The sequence below is a fragment of the Felis catus genome, chromosome A1, assembly GCF_018350175.1.
Source record: "Felis catus isolate Fca126 chromosome A1, F.catus_Fca126_mat1.0, whole genome shotgun sequence".
NCBI classification, from domain to species: domain Eukaryota; kingdom Metazoa; phylum Chordata; class Mammalia; order Carnivora; family Felidae; genus Felis; species Felis catus.
In genome coordinates, this window is record NC_058368.1 from 131686822 (window position 1) to 131704305 (window position 17484).

Sequence of the window (17484 nt, forward strand, 5' to 3'; positions counted from 1 at the left end):
CCTCATTTCAGACAGTGCCTTTTCTTTCCCATCCTTCCCGTTTAAGACTGGAGACAAAGAGATGCACAAAAGAAAAGTGAGCTGTCCTCTTTCTGCCGCGGCTCCACAGCAGGCTTCTGACCACGGTCAGGTCTCCTGGCTCTCAGCCCACTGTTCTTGCCACTGCTTCAGCGCCTCTCCTGTCCTACATTCTGGGTCACTGGCAGTGCTGTAGGGAGCTTCATTAATTATGATAGTCTTGCTGTGTCAAATGGATTACAAATGGAACCACCTGTGGGGAGCCTGCAAGGTTACTGACAAAGGCTAAAAGGAGATTGGAAAGTGAAGGACAAGCATCTTCTAAATGCGTGTTGTAATCAAACAAAACAAGGTGGCAGAAATAAATTAGGCCTGAAAGACAGTTTCACCTTTTCCAGAATTCTGACTTAATGAATGCTGTAGGGTGTGTTTGTACATTCACTCTTGCCTAGAATGTGGTTGTTGAGACCATGCGTGAGAATCCGTCTGAAGGGGATCAGTCAGGAATCGAATCTGCTCTAGAATGGGTCCCCTCCTGGAGACAGTGCTATTCCAGACTAAATTGGGTCTAGGAACAGTTCCCCCAGACTCATACTCTCAATCCACTCCAACCTGGACCCCCCGTATCCATCCTAGCCATGTCGGCAGAAGTGTTTGATATCTAGCCAAAGAACATTGGGCAGTTATGCCACCTAGTAAGCCTAGAGATGACCTTTTAGGTCCTTTCATCAGGGCTTCATATACAGACTTTGTGTGCTTCAGTCTAGTGTGTGAATGTTATTCTGGGTAGTTTTACTCCAGCAGCCCCATATCCTTTGTAATCTCTTCAATCTTTCATCCAGGATTCAGTATGACGTATGTACTTCCCTCTCTGCTCCAGTTAATTCACACATCAGTTTCTTAATGCATTACTCTATGTTCAGCCCCTACTCACAAACGTCACATGCCTACTCATTGTCTACTAAAAGAAGAACAGACTTCTTTCCCTAACATCTGGTGTCCCCACCATCATCTAACATGTGATGGTATCCGATAATGTGCCAAGTTCTGTGTCAGGTGCTGGGGTTATCTTTCCCCCTAGAGGCTCTCTCTCTCAACAGAACAAATTGGGTGAGAATTACCTGGGAAGCCTTCCCAAATGACATGCTTCCCTTCATAGAGACTGGGATAATGTTTTGGGGGTAGGGCATGTGAATTCTAAAATCAACTAACACGCAAACACACACACACACACACACACACACACACACACACACACACACACACTATTGGAAAGACAAAGAAACTAGTGCTTAGAATACAACAGTGCCATAATAGCTACAGGTCACTACAAAGACATATTGGATTCTCATCTAGCCATATTGGAGTTGTAAGGGGCTGGGGTGTGAGATGGGGGAGAGGGTTGTTGATATCAAGGATTGCTTTTTGGAAAGTGAGTTGAGATTTCTTAGGATGAATCAGTTAGCCAAAGAAAGAGGTGGGGGCGCCTGGGTGGCTCAGTCAGTTAAGCGTCCGACTTCGGCTCAGGTCGTGATCTCTCGGTTTGTGAGCTCAAGCCCCGAGGTGGGCTCTGTGCTGACAGCTCAGAGCCTGGAGCCTGCTTCAGATTCTGTGCCTGCCTCTCTCTCTGCCCTTCCCCCACTCACATTCTGTCTCTCTCTCCTTCAAAAATAAATAAACATTAAAAAAAATTTTTTTAAAGAAAGAGGTGAAAAAAAGAAAAACAAAAAGAGAGATGAAAAAAAAGTCTAGGCAGAAGATTCTAGATATGTGAAGATATATGAGGAGACGTAAGAGCAGGGCATTTTGTTGAGCTACAAGCACTTCATTAGTTGGTAAAGTGGTTAGAAAAGAGACATGAAAGACTAGAGAGATAGGAGGATCTATATCATTAAGGCCCCTATAAGCTATGTTAAGAGGTTTGGATTTGGGGCACCTTGGTGGCTCAGTAGGTTAAGCATCCAACTCTTGATGTCTGCTTGGGTCGTGATCTCACGGTTCATGAGATCGAGCTCTGCAATGGGTTTGGAGCCTGCTTGGGATTCCCCCTCTGCCCCTCCCCGCCCCTGCTCTCTTTCTTTCTCTTTCTCTCTCTCTCTCTCTCAAAAATAAAAGGGGGCGGGGTTGGATTTTATCCTGAAGCCATTGGAGGGGTTCAGTTAGGAGACAGTTGCAGTAATCCAGGTGAGAGATGCTTAAGATCTGACCTAGGGCCAGGGGGTTGGAGAAGAGGATGTGAACAACTGATGGGCTGCACAAGAGAGAAGGCAGAATCAAGGATGAAACCCAGGTTCAGACTTGAAAAGCAAGGTGAATGATGTGTCTATTCACTAAGTCAGAGAGAACAGAGGAGGAACGGTAGAGATAGAGGATGATTGAAGTTTTGGAGATGGAGGAACTCCCAGAGCAATGCTCAGTGGTGAACACTAGGCATACAAGTATCATGCTGAGGTGAGACATGTGAGCTGGGAGGCTGGAAATACATATTGAAGCATCATCAGCGTGATGGTAAATGAAGCGAGACCCCCCCACAGAGTGTAGGTATAGAGAAGAGCCTAGAATACCAAAATTTAAGATTCAAGGGGGAAAGAACTGCAGTTTACAGAGGGGACTGAAAAGAAAACCAGAAGCACATTATGAAATCAGTCAAAGAAAGTTGTAAACTAATCCTGAAGGAGGATTGGCATTTGCCTAAGAAAGGAGGACTAAGAAATGGTGTGTGTAAGGGCAGAGAGCCAAGAGAAGGTATGGCCATATTTAAGGAATTCTATGTATTTCTGTTTTGTACTATTCCCTCCTTCATACACCCTTCATTCCAGACTAGATTGTTTCTTGGAACAAAATTCAAGTTGCCTTTGACCTCTATGACTTTGTTCACACTGTTTTCTCCATCCAGAAAGCCCATCTCCCCCTTCACCAAATTTGCAAGTTCTCCTCATCTCTTGTGGCCCAGAAAGAACACCAAGACCTCCATGATTTCCCACAATTATCTTCTTCCTTCTCCTCCACCTGGGAGTAAGTCCACCCTTAAGAGCTCTCAAAGCACTGTATTTGTATCTCTCTTATGGCATTCTTAATAAAGCTTCATAGTTACTCAAGCGAACATCCTTGAGACCAAGAACCACCTTTCTTTTAGGACCCTCAACACCCAACATGGAGCCTGTACTTAGCAGGCCTTTGATTAATGCAGGGCTTCTCATAGTGTGGCCTCAGGACCAACAACATCGACATGTCTGGGAACTTCTAAGCAATCCAATTTCTCTGGCCTCACCCCACACAAACTGACTCAGAAATGCTAGAGGTGAGGCTGTACTTGAACACGCTCTCAGATGTTGCTAATGCAGCTAAGGTTTGAGAACCCGAGTTTGCTGAAGGTCTCCTTTTCTTCTAGAGTAGAAATTTGCAACTACAGTTACATTATGAGCACTTCTCTGGATTCTGAGAATATAGCTTTAAACTTTAAACTGAGCCTGGGTGGCTCAGTCGATTAAGCAACAGAATTTGGCTCAGGTCATGATCTCACGGTTCATGGGTTCGAGCCCCGCCTTGGGCTCTGTGCTGACAGCTCAGAGCCTGGATCCTGCTTCAGATTCTGTGGCTTCCTCTCTCTCTGTCTCTCTGCCCCTTCCCTTCTCTCTCTCTCTCTCTCTCTCTCAAAAATAAATGAACGTTAAAAAAAGGGTTAAACTCAAATGCTCAGCTGATTATTTGCAATCTTATTTTTATGTCATTCTGTTTATTAACATATAATCTATATAAGCAATCTTTTATTAGCAAAAGAAATCTGAGCAATAGAGAAGTGGTATCATAGTGCCTTACGTGGCGGCAGTGTCCCTGGCTTTAGTAGTATCCAGGAATTAAGCTTTGAATGACCAAGATTTTAACTTGCTGATGGCTGAATTACCTATTCTCCTTCTCTTTCACTTTCTCCTCTGCTTTCCTCCCTCCCTTTTCCTTTCTCCACTTTTCATTTTCACATCTAAAACTGTCCTTGGTTACAGTTCTCTCAGAGCATATGCACTTTGGAGGAAAGATGCTACAAAAGTCTGAAATGTTCACAATAAAAATCAAAGGTTTCCCAGCGAGGTCAGGTGAATTCGCCCAGAAAGTGAACCACAAGTGGGGAAACATTCCATTTCCTTCACATTCTTTTGGCAGCCCATAATTTCAGAGACAGGATTTCAATCAATGTGGAAAGACACCTTTCCTTGGAGCTGAATCCACTCCAAACCATTCCAAGCAGACTTGCTGCTGCTGAATTTCAGCATTTACTGCCGGTGTCAGCTTCCCAGGGTGTAGGAAGCTGCTCTGAATTTCTGCCAAGATTGTTTGAGCTTTTGTGTCACCTCAGCCCTAGGTGATGATCAGATAAGCTCTGGGCTAGGCAAAGGTGTCACAAATGCTCAAAAAGATGCCCCAAACGAGCGGTCATCCTTAATAGGCAGCCTGTCCTTTGCTTAACATCTGAGCGCTTTCTCATCAATTCTAACACTTCTATTCACCTATGAGTGCTCTGTATGTGCACATGTATATATAGCACTCACAAGTGAATGTATGTGTGCATATCTATCTATCCATAGATAGGCAGAGACAAAAAGAAGGCTGAGTGAGGAGAATTTCAATAGCATAAAAGGTTTTTTTGATTTGCTGTAACGAATGCACAAAAGTCAGTCTTGATATAAATCTCATAATACCTGTGCACAATACCTGTATGCTTTTAATACATAGAAAAGAGAATGTGGGAGGTGCCTGCGTGGCTCAGTCGGTTGAGCGTCCGACTTTGGCTCAGGTCATGATCTCATGGTTCGTGTGTTCAGGCCCCGGGTCAGGCTGTGTGCTGACAGCTCGGAGCCTGGAGCCTGCTTTGGATTCTGTCTCCCTCTCTCCCCGCCCCTCCCCCACTCATGCTCTGTCTCTCTCTGTCCTCAAAAATGAATAAACGTTAAAAAATATTTTTTTTTAAAAAAAGAGAGAGAACGTGGGAGCAAACATGACACCACAGGATACACATGTACAGTTTTTTCGTAAATACAACATGTAGCAGGCATTTCCTCATGCAGTGGCAACAATACACATCTATCTGCACTGCATTTTATAATATATAGAAAAATACCCATTAGGTCACTATGCCAATGTCTTAAATGTTTGGAGAAACGGAAGGATATATGGGCATTCAGGAAATAGATCTTCCAGGTCTTAAATAGAAATAAGATTTTTTTCTTCCCTATAAATGTCTTCATAGTTTTGGTGATTCTGTTCAAGGAAATATTAAATTCCTGGTGAACTTGCATTTCAGAAAGCATAGTCAGTATTCAGAGAGATACCAACAGATAAAATTCTTTATCCTTCACAGTCTGCTGTACCTTTGTCTTACCCAAATAGGTTGTTTATCGATCATTTGGTGGTTAAAGAAGTAAGAGTCCTAAAACTGATGGGAAAGTGAGTTATCATTTCTTTTTTTCTAAATATACCGTGATTCATCTCTGAGAGATTCTCCTGAGAAATCAGGCTCACATACAGTATTTGACATTGCTTTCAGCGTCTTAACTATTTGGGGCAAGTTTAACTATAAAAGAGAGATGTCCTATTTTTAGTCTCAAAATGTTGACATCCAGAATATAGAAATTGCTTTTCACGATGGAAAGGACAAAGAGAGTACTGTTTTTCTCCACATCCACAAAATATGAATCTTAAGAGAGAGTATTAACCTGTGGAGACTGGGAGAGTGCACTGTTTGATGAATTTGATGTGCTCAGCTAAGGTACCTGTTTTCTTCCCTGGCTGTGACTTGCCATTCTGGTTCTATCTAAATGTATAGCATGGTGCACCATTCCAAGGAACACTGTCAACTTGGTGAGCGATGCTAATTTACAAATAAGTGTGACACATGACAGCCTTTGGGGAGGGGGAGGATAAGCCCAGGCACTTGGATGACACAATTTATGTGAGAGGACTGGAAAGCCGACACTTGTTTTTGTTCTGGACAGTTTACTGACCATCTAGGCTCAGCAATCAGGAAAAGCAACCCTCGTCTACAAACCAGTTTTATTGATGTGGGCACATTTTTCCCTTACCCATCTCTTCATCTAACTCCTGACTCTGGGCTCCTTCCCAAGGTCCTATATCCCAAGGTAGGATGGAGAAAGGAGAGAGCCCCTTAGCTCTGCTCTGGGAGGGTGGTGCAACTAGTCCTGGAAAAGCTTAGGTACATAAGAGTTACCAGAGCCAACCAACCATCTTGTGGCCCCTAGCTCCATTCTGATTATGTCCTAGCGCTGCCCACATTGGCAATTTCCAGGTCATCTCCTCATGGTCCTTCTCCAGCCTCTTGGAGCAGACTGCCAGTTCCGCTCCAACAGGCTATTTCTACCCACCCTCTCTTTTGGACTGGACTCTCTTTAAAACCCAGCTCACTAAACTGAATTTGGTTTACTGGTTTATTTCTTCATCTGCTTGTCATCATGCTAAAAATTTCAACCCAAAACTTATAAATTCAGCAGCTGGCAATCTTCTCAGAATGCCATTGTATACAGAAACCTATAGAAATCGCTAGCCAAAGACCCAACACAGAATAGTTGAGACTTCTTCCTGAGGCAATAAAGTAGGTGAGTAGAGGCAACACAGTGGTCCTATGTAAAGGAAAATAGTAAATAAGAGCTGTATTTACTGAGTGCTTCCTCTGTGCTAGGCACTGAGGACCTCACCCAAGCTTAATGTCTTTCATAGATTGTTTCGTTTAATCTTCACCTCAGGTAAGTGTTATTAAACCCTATTTTGACTAGGGGAAAACTGAAGCTTAGTAAGCTTCAAGTTACATGTTCACATAGAGCTAGTAAATAGTAGAGGCAGGTTTAGAAAAGAGGTCAACCTTACTCCAAAGCACTAGCTCTTTCTAAAAAGCTATGCATCTCCCAACTGAAAGAATGTCTTGAGCAGTTTACATTTAATTCTAAGCAGTGGTTCGCAACTGTAGGCTCTGAGCTCCCCACCACCACCAAAAAAAGAACATTTGGCCCTGTCACGGGACATTTTTGGTTTTCACGGCTGGTGGAGCAGTGTTATTGGCATCCAGTGAGTAGGGAGAGGCCAGGGATGCAGTTAAGCATCCTACAGTGCTCACGACAGCCCCAACAACAAAGAATTATCTTGCCTAAAATGTCAACAGTGCTGAACAAGAAACCTTGATTCAAAAGATGGTGGATTTTTAAAGCCAATTCATTAAAAACCCCAGTTATTGTTTGTAATTCACTCATATGTACATTCTGTCCCATCACAGATGACAGCAGCCTTCTAAATCTAACTCCCTACCCCCTGGTTAGAAGACGGAAGAGAAGGTTCTTTGGGCTGTGTTGTCTTGTCTCAAGCTAGGCAACTCCTCCTGGAAACCCACCAATGCGAAGACCTGAAAATATCACAGAACCTGAGGACCTCCAGACAGCTGAACCACAATTATTGGTTTTTGACTATGTTTTCTATGCTTCCTTATTACTTTTATTCGCCTCCCTCTACCCTTTTAAATGATTTTACATGTGAAAGCAGCTGCTGTCAAGGGGGGTAAAAAAGATTCAAAAAGCAGGCTGTTTTTAAAAGGATTTTTAAAGCTGACATTGTGCATGTCTGCTCCAAACCATACCATGACAGATGCGAGAATTATGGTTTTTAAATTATTTAAAGGTTTTTTTTAAATGTATCATACAGAGAAAAATTATTTCATGTATAATAGTATATCTTTAGCTCTTGCTGATCTCATGTTAACAATTTATCATATATGAAAGTCTTTAAACATAGAAATCTCTCTAAAATTGCAAAACTGTGTTCAAAAATCCAATCTATCAATATTATTAGAGATAATATTATAATCAAACATATACCACCTCACCTATTGCTTTGTCTGTGCTCATTCACATCTAGTCTTCCATTCTGTCGGAATCCAAGAGCTTCTACATAAAAACATCTTAATTTATAATGCAACAAAAACCATATATGGAAAGTATTTAAATTTTGTAAATACACAATTATCCTAATACCTTCGTACAATGCATATGGGCAACTAATTTCCTTTTGATCCAATGGTGTCTTTTTCAGCTTCTTGGAGAATGAAGTAATCCAGTTAGAAAATGGTGTAGTAACATATACAATTACCCTCAAATGTAAAATTGAGTATTATCACATTTTGTTCTAATTGAAATCTGAAGCATGATGTCTGCACAGCAGCATAGTGTTAAATCTTATAGGGCATGCCGGAATTAGCTCAGATCGTAAAAATATTTAACATTTTCTGTTAATAAAATCTTTTTAGTTAAGCTAAGCTTGTCTCATATTAGATGACTATGCAGATATGACTTTTCCGATGTGTACTTGGTGTCTTGTCTTATGCTTAGAATCTTGAAAGCAGGACACATTAAGCAATACTATATTTTAGAAAGGAGGAAGCCACACGCTTCGATTTTCTGCTCACAGTTTTGTTATGATCTTCCTCACTAAACCTGTAACATGGTACAAAATTTGTTATATTGTCCCCTGTTCTTCCTTGGCCCGTTTCCCAAACAGAATTTTCCATGGGTTGAGAGATCAGGCCTTTGGACTTTTTTTCTTGCTTTCCAAAATCTAAATGACCCTAAAGAAGGACAAGAAGCAACCAGTGTCTAGTACAATAAAAGGATGGGCTAGATGCCTATAAGTGGTTTATTCAAGATGCATTTTTAATCCCAACCCTATACTTTCTCAGTACTTAAGTGCACAGGCATTTATAGGTCCACCAATATTTTGACCTAACAACTAAATTTATTAAAGCTGTTAGCTTTACTGAAGATGAAGATAGGTATATATGAAATAGTGGACTGATTATTGTACTAGGTTGAACCATATGAAATTGCTGGCAATGGACTGTTTTGACCTATAAAAATAGCAATTTCATATGGTTCAACCAAATATCTGATGTTGTGAAAATTATACTTGGAATTGTCTTCTAGCATTTGTGATTGAAAGCGAACAGATTAAAGGGTTGGAAGAGATCTCAAAAGGCTACACAGGTGTCTCTTTAGATCATACCAGCTCACTTGGGGCCTTAATCTTGGAATCCAGAGTTGTGTTCCAATGACCTGGTAATGAATGCACGGTTGTAAGTATGCCTGACGCCATATAAAGAGGTATCTCTGAAACCTATATGAGAAAACCACAACTTTCTAAATCAAATATTTATAAAACAGTTATTGGAATATGCTACTTAAAGACCCTTAGAATGAATACCCCCTTGGAAAGCAGGGAACTACTCCCAGATTTATCTGGTCTGTAAAGCCTGATTTCATAAATCAGGTTTGACTAAAGCTTAATATTGTTTTTGAATATGGTTCATTTCCATCCCCCGTGGTTAATTCACTTAAGGTCCATTGTTTCAGAAATTATAAAACAGCCCAACTGGGCATGCTCTCAGCTCCCGTCTCAGCCCTCGCCCACCTTTCCACTATATTGAACCCTTTGCTTCAATCGTTCCTACTAATTCATGCAAAGTTATCAACTGATAAACCTACCTTGGTGTTCAGCACGTTCCTCTAAATGCTTGACCTAAATCACTTCTGCTTGGTTAATTTGTGCTCACTCTCGCCTTAGTCTCGGTATGAAAGGAACAGTTACCTTCCATGCCATTGTCCTTTGTACAACTGAAGACTGTTAATAAATTCAGGTCTCACCTCCAGGTCTGGGAGGGCTATAGTAGCTATTCATGGAGATGGGAATTTGTCTAATTCCCTAGGTAGGCTTCCCATATCTAAGGTAAATAAATTCAGCCACCTTATCTTTTATTCATAGTGCCTGTTTCCCAGACTTTGATTGGTTTTATAGTTCCTGTGGACACACTCCAAGATTTATAGATCTTCTTTCACTAGCAGGTCCTAAAATTAAATGTAGTGCTCCAAGTCGTGATGACCTACCCTGGCTCATAGTGGCAATAGACAGCTCACCATCTCCCATTAGATATGCCAATGCGTCTCTTTAGGAGCTGACCCCACTCTCCTCTCACCTACCAAAGGACTTTCTCAGGTGTAGTCCATGAGATAGAGGTCTACTGTCTCGGCTTCTGCTAGTAATTCGCTTTCAGATTAGCAATAACCCTGAGCTGATCTCTAGGGGTAAGGAGAGAACACTGAACCCATTCTGTTGCATGGGTACTCACATGCTGAAAACAGAAAAGGATGTCAACTTTTTCTGGCACACCCTCACCCATTTTACCACCATAATTTAAATATCCTGTGTTGATTCATCGCTGTTGTTGTTTTTGTTGTGTGTGTGTGTGCGCACGCGCGTGTGTGTGTGTGTGTGTGTGTTCAGATTACAGAGGCAATATATATTCTTTATGGGCAATCTGAAACACACCACCGAGTATAAAGAAAATAAAAATCACCTGAATCCCACCATAATCATATTGTTTAAAACCACATTTCCAGGCTTTAAAAAGTCAGTGGCTAGGTTCAAAGGCACTTGTGGATAAGATAGGTGAACAAACGCCCACAAGGCCAAGGTATCACTTTACAATATCTGTCCGCTGATGTTTTGCATGCTTCTAGAAACAGATTGACTGCAAACTTCTGGTTGTGCCACTGTTGAAGGGTACAAAGAAGACTTTAGAAGTAGCACAGCCCGGATGCCTCCTCTAATGAAAGCTTTTAGGGAAATTCTAAAATCCTGCCGGATCATTTTGTTCCTGGGTGCTCTTCTAACAGTTGGATGCTTACTGTATGGCAATACTGCCACCTACTGAATTCTGAGCTTTAGGGTAAGAGGGGAAAACAAATGTGCAGAATATAATTCTGCACATATATATTGTGCAGAATATATTCATTTTAGACAGCAAACAATGGACCAGGTTAACAATATTCCATATGGAATTCAGATTCTGGAAGTCTCAGAGCTGAAAGGATTAAGGATATCATCCAGACTAACTTCCCACGCCACCTACATGTACCTAAAAATTGCCTATCATTTCTTTGTGTTCTCGAACGTCACCAAATGCAAAATGCTCAGGTTTCAGGTAACGGTAGATAGGATGAGAAAAAGCAGTGATGCTATTGGCCCATAATAAATCATTATAATTAAATATAAAGATCAGAAATAAACCCAAGAACAAAGAATAGTTGAGTACATTATAAAGAGATGACCTTTCAAATCTGTGAGAAAAGGTGGGATTACTAAATAATTTGGGATGACTGGTTGGCCATTTTGGGGGGAAAATCCTAGATCTATACCTCATAACTTCCATCAAAATAAATTCTAGGTGAAGTAAAGATTTACATGTTAAAGCACATATACAAGGAGTATGGCAATATTGATAAATATTTCTGTAATTTTACTATGGAGAAAAGCCTTTCTAAGCATGACACCAAAGGAAGAAACCAAAAAGAAAAAGATAGATGGATTTGACCAATTAAAAATGCAGAACTCCTATACAGTAAAAAATAAACCAAATTAAGAGAAAACAAAATTTGAAATATATGCAACAAAGAGTATAGATCTCTAATGTATATCAAGAGCTTAAACCCCATTACTGATGGGAGGTTTCTATGATCTACAACCTTCCCAACAGAATGTTCCTATTTCATTCTTTCCTCACTGCACTTTTTAAATTATTGCTTGTTTGTCTGTTTATTTCCACTAAACTGGAAGTTCAAGAAAGCAGCCACTGTGTCTGTTTTGCTTCCTGTTATATCCTCAATACTTAACACAGTGCTAGACACAAAGCAACTACTGAAAACATATTTATTGTGTGAGTGAATAATGAATGCATGAATAGATAACATTTTATGATCAAAAAGAATCAAACTTTCCAGTAGAAAATTGAGCCAAGGACACAAACTGGCGATGTACCATAAACTAAAGTAATGAACTAATAATAAATATGAACATATTTAAAGACACTGGTAATCAAAAATGCAAATATTACAATACACTCCTTTTTTTATGTATCAGAAAGACAAAAGATATAAAGAATTATAGTTCCTAGGGTCAGTAAGGAAGTATGGAAGCGGACATTCTCTTACAGAGTAAACAAGAGTGTAAACTGATCCGATCTTTCTGGAAAATATTTTGGCAACATATTTTTTGTGTACGTCAAATACTTCCACTTTAGGGAGTTCTCCTTTAAAAAAGGTTAAGAAAAAATGAACTCAAGATACATTCATTCATTATTCAAAAAATACATGCAACAAAGGATGCTTATAGGAGCATGGAAAAAATTGGAGGAATGGAAAAAATTGGAGGAATGAAAAAAATATAAATAAGCCCACAATATAGGGTTGGTTAAATATGGTATATCCTTTCAAGGGAATACTACTGTGCACCAATTAAGAATAAGCACTAGATGTATATTTACTGAAATAAACAGCTATAATGTTAAATGAAAAGAGAAAGTTATAGAAGAATACAGTGTGTTCCCATTTTAAGAGTATACATACACATGTGTGCATTACAGTGTCTGAAAGGATATTTGCTAAAAGGTTAACAGCATCTATCTCTGGGAGGTGAGATTTGGAGCAATTATATTTTCTTTTTGCATATCGGTAATTTCTGATTTTTCCACAATGAGCATGTAGTATCTGTATAATTTTTTCAGGGAATAAACAACAATGTTCACAATATATATTAAATGAAAAACACATGTTATAAAACAGTATGTATAGTATGACACAATATTTGTAAAAAAGAAAATTATATATAAAAATATCTATGTATGTATATATATGCATAAGAAGCTAGAAAGACATACACTAAAATGTTAATAGTAGTTATTTATGGGTAGTGGGATTATGGGTGATTATTTTTTCTTTTTGCTTTTCTGTGTTTTCTAATTTTTCTACAATGAATATGTATTCCTTGTGTAATAAAAACTAATAATAAAAGTTTTAAAAAAAATGAAAAGTGAGAATTTGTGACTCATCACTTCCTCTCACCCTCCCTGCCACCCCCTGGACTTATTCCCTGTCATCAAAGTGTGGGCAGTGGGGTTATGGAAAGGAAACACCAGGACACCATAACTTTGGAAGATAAAATAGAGAGCCAGACAAAGGTGGATGGGAAGGAAAGAGAGAGGGTGGAAGGGAAGGAGGGATGGAGGAAGGAAGGAAAGAAAGAATTAAGCGAAAGTGAAGTCAATAGAGGAAGGATTAAAGCAGGCTTTGGAAATATTTTCCCTGACAATAGCAGTAAGTCTCTTTAACTCTGTTTTCCTGATAACTATGACCCCCCCCCAAAAAAATCAGTTTAATAGGTTTATTTTCTTAAATGTTTTTAATGTTTATTTATTTTTGAGAAAGAGACAGAGAGACAGAGACAGAGTGTGAGCGGGGTTGGAGCAGAGAGAGCAGGAGACACAGAACCCAAAGCAGGCTCCAGGCTTCAAGCTGTCAGCACAGAGCCTGACGCGGGGCTCGAATGAGCTGTGAGATCATGACCTGAGCCAAAATCAGACATTTAACTGGCTGAGCCACCCAGGCACCCCATATAGGTTTATTTTCCAATAAAAGGAATCATATACGTGTCTGGAGAGACATCTAGGAAATTCAGTTCTCCCAGGAGTGTATCCCAAGAAGTTTTTCAAGAGGCAAGCTTTTGAGGTCCAGTTGGTTATCAAGGGCTGTGCAAGTACAGCCTGGAACTACACAGGCTATCGTCTGATTCTCCGATGGGCTCAAGCAATGCGCAACAGTGGCTTGCAGTTCCGATATCCATTCTTTCCTTTTTCCCTTTAGAAACAGAGACCCCAAATTTTAGCAAGACACTGGCCACCTAAATTTAAGACCCCGTTTACTATGGTTTGGGATGTGGCTATGTAACTGGGTGTTAAAAAAAAAAAAAAAACCAAGTGCATACTGCCCGTAGCAACCAACATTCACAGCAGCTGAGAGATGGATGCTGTGGCTCAGTAACGCACACCTCGGCAGGTACCACAGCGCCTCCTACAGTTCATGCCTGGCACTGCCCAGATCCCCTTGCTTCTCACATGGACCTACTCCACCCAGCTGTAGCTTCTTCTGGATTCTGTTATTACTGTTTACTATACAAAAAGAGGGACAGTGGGACAAACCACAGCTTTCACTTAATCCATGCTAAATTCCCCCATCTGAGGCACTTCTGAGCTTCCTGGTAAAATGACCCACACCCTTACCCCCAAGTGATCTGAGACCCTGGTTACCCTGCCCTTGGTACACTTTAGTTGTGATACATGCCCATTTACAGTTAAACCTGGGCGTACCAGAGGTGACCCAGTGGTCATGTGAGTGCCGAACATACTCCTCTGTATGAACATACCCCTCATACTGGAGTAACTCTCCCTGCTCATGACGATCAGAGCCGATAACCTCTGTCAGTATGGTAACTCTTACTCGCCTGCTAGTTTTCTGCCTGTAGGACCCTAAGTTGACCACTTAGCAGTGGTAGCTTAAAGCTTAGTGGGATTCTTATTTTCTTCACTCTATGACCTAGGACCTCTAGAGACACAGATTCTAGACCCCCAAAGAGAGAGCACTAAGTCCTCAGTGGATTCCTGAAGCCACTCCTACTCTCACCCCTTTGTTTTTGGACTCATGAATTTAGAACCATCTAATGACCATTGGTTGGTGTAAGGAGTATAATGCATCCCATAGGTTGCATCACCCCAATAATACAAGGCATCCTCTCCTTAAAGAGGCCAGGCCACCACTCCAGTGCGATGGCAGCCTCCGCTTGGTGGATCCCACAGTCGTGTTTTCACTGATGCACCTGCTTTGCTAAGAAGTGGGGCCCTTGGTCTTAGGCAATGTTATGTAAGATCCTGCATTGGTAGGTCAGACACTTTGTCAGTCAGTGGATATTGTTGCTGGCTGAAGCCCTGCAGACAACATTGGCAAACTACTATCCAGAAAGCAGGTAAATCCCAGTCAGGGTGGATGTAGTCTCAATTTGTCTCCAGCTGGCAGTCTGTTCTCCAGAAGGAATGGTATTAGATTGAGGGCACAGTGTCAATCTCTGTTACCAAGAGGCTGGACATTGAACGGAAGCTGTAAATAAATTTTGCTGAAAAAAGCTTGTATTGGTTTCTTATTGTTGCCCCTATAACAAACTGCCACAAACTTCGTGGCTTAAAATAACCCACATTTATCATTCACATTTCTGGAGGTCAAAAATCAGTTTTACCGGCTTAACGTCATGAGGTCAACAAATCTGTGTTCCTTCTGGAGCCTGTAGGGGAGGATCTATCTCCTTTTCTTTCCCAGCTTCTGGAGGCTTCCTGCATTCCTTGGCTTGTGGCTCCTTTTTCTATCTTCCAATCAGCAAAAACGTAGCATAGCCTCAATTCTGTGTGTATGTGACTCCTTTTTTCATCTTCAGGTATCCTTCCTATTCTGACTCTTCTGCCTCATCTTAGAGGGAAACGTGCTGGTTTGTTGGGCTTGCCCACATAATCCAGGATAACTGTCCTATTTGAAGATCCTTAATGCAATCAGAGCTCCAAATTCCTTTTTGCCAAGTAACACATTCATACATTCATAGGTTCCAGGGATTAGGAAGTGAACATCTCTGGGGGACTATTATTCTGTCTGCTGCAAGGCCAGTGCTGTTAGACCCATTTACAGTTTCCATCTCTACCGAGAGCTGCTTTTTGAATGGTCTATCTTTCTCTGCTGCAGATAGCATGGCCTTGCTCTTGAACTCCAAGGGTCTGTGCTATGACTCTTTTATTGGAGTTTGCCAGAGTGTCCACAGCATCCTTTTATACCCAGATTCCTCTTCTGCCAGACGATATGGCACAAATGACAGGGCTACTGATGGTAAAGCCTAAACATGCTGAAGACCCCCTTCTTGCTCTGGGACCAAATTAAAACTAGAGCTCTACCTCACATGTGAGATACGCTGCCTTCCAAACCTATGGAGGCTGCTCAAGCCTCAAGTTTCTAGCTTCATGGTTGGAAACGCGAGGGACAAAAACTTGTTTTTGTTTTGGAGATGCCCCAGCACCTCTCAGATCCCTTGACTCCTAAAAGCTTCACTGATGTAGCAGACCCCTTAATCTCTGTAAGGTTTATCTCCCATTCTCGGGAGTTTGTGTGTCTTGCTTACCAAGGCATTCAGAAGACTCGCCATTTCACACTGGCTGTGTCCAGAGAACATCATGCCATCGACTTGGTGTGCAAATGTGAGGTTCTCTAGAGAGAATATTCCGATCAACAGGATCGGACTGTTGTGAGCCTTAGTGAGGTCATCTAGGGATACACAAGTCCGGTTCCCAAAGATCATCTGAGAACACAGACTGATGCTCAACCCTCGGTACCAAACCACGGAATGATGAAAACAAATATTATGCAGTGAGGACATAGGATGCTACAGGCATGTGAGATCCACTAGAGGTGGAGAGGACTGGTTCCAAAAGGTCATCTGAGAACATGGAGTTGGGTTATACTCACATACACAGCTGCTAAGTAATAATATTATACAATGAGTACACAGAGCTCCATTTTCTGTGTTCTCATTGTTAGATAAAAGCCCATAACAATTTGGCATAATTTCTAATAGTGTGTATGCATTTGCTGGTTGATAAAACTCAGCCAGGGCTTTTAGGGACTTCATCTCCACCTGCTCCCGGTAAAACCTCTGCTGGGAATACTTAAGGATAGTTCATTTGTTGCAGGGAAGATAAAAGTAGCAACTCTTTTGGGGGACCCAGAGCATGTCGAGATTCTTGATTCTCTTCAAATTCTTATCTGGATCCTCTTCAGATTTCATATAACTTTTTCTGTCTATAAAGTGCAGTCAATAGAGATCTTTGGAACTCGGTTAAAGTCTCATGATTATTCTTGAAGCCATATAATCTGTTCTAGTAAAGATACCACATTCGGCACAACAGCTATTACTGGGGCTTCTTGGATAAGCTTGCAGCAGTGCTGTTTGAAAGGGCAGACCTACGCCGGCCGAGTCCATCTTGTTCTGTGTCCTCCACCTTGAGTGACTATGTCCCCGACATGCCCCCTTTCCGGGAAAATCGCAGAAACCTCAGACCACAGCTCCTCTCCTTGAGTAACCTCCTGCTCACCCGTTCAAACTTCCCCAATCAAAACACGCCCGGCTACCTGTGTAACAGGACTCCGACCGTTCCCCAGCCAATCGGCCGAGGCCACGACCCTTCCCCAGCCAATCGGCTGAAGCCACAGCCATTACCTCACCACCTGGCCCTAGACCCCTAGAAAACCTTTGTGCTTTTGAAACTCGCTCTCTCCCCGGTATCTCACCGCTGTGTCAGTGCAGGTAGGGGATTGAGCTCGAGCTAGCTCGAATAAAGGCTCTTTTGCTTTTGCATCGGACTCGGCTCCCTGGTGGTCTTTGGGGATCATGAATTCTGGGCATAACAGTGTTCATCTGCCATGACCCATCCAGTGTTTGAAGAAGCCGAAGTGATGATTAAAATGGGGGGTGTGATAAGAACCACCACTGCTGAATCTTTTC

At 41.4% G+C, this 17484-nt stretch overlaps 1 protein-coding gene across 1 annotated transcript in view; it reads left to right on the plus strand.

Moving 5' to 3' along the window:
- RGS7BP (regulator of G protein signaling 7 binding protein) overlaps nucleotides 1-9040 on the plus strand; it is a 105269-nt gene extending 96229 nt beyond the window's left edge. The window contains exon 6 of the mRNA XM_003981011.6: nucleotides 7295-9040. Coding sequence (XP_003981060.1) covers nucleotides 7295-7386 — 92 coding nt within the window. The 3' untranslated portion in view covers nucleotides 7387-9040. The remainder of the gene's footprint in view (nucleotides 1-7294) is intronic.
- The last annotated feature ends 8444 nt before the right edge of the window (nucleotides 9041-17484 follow it).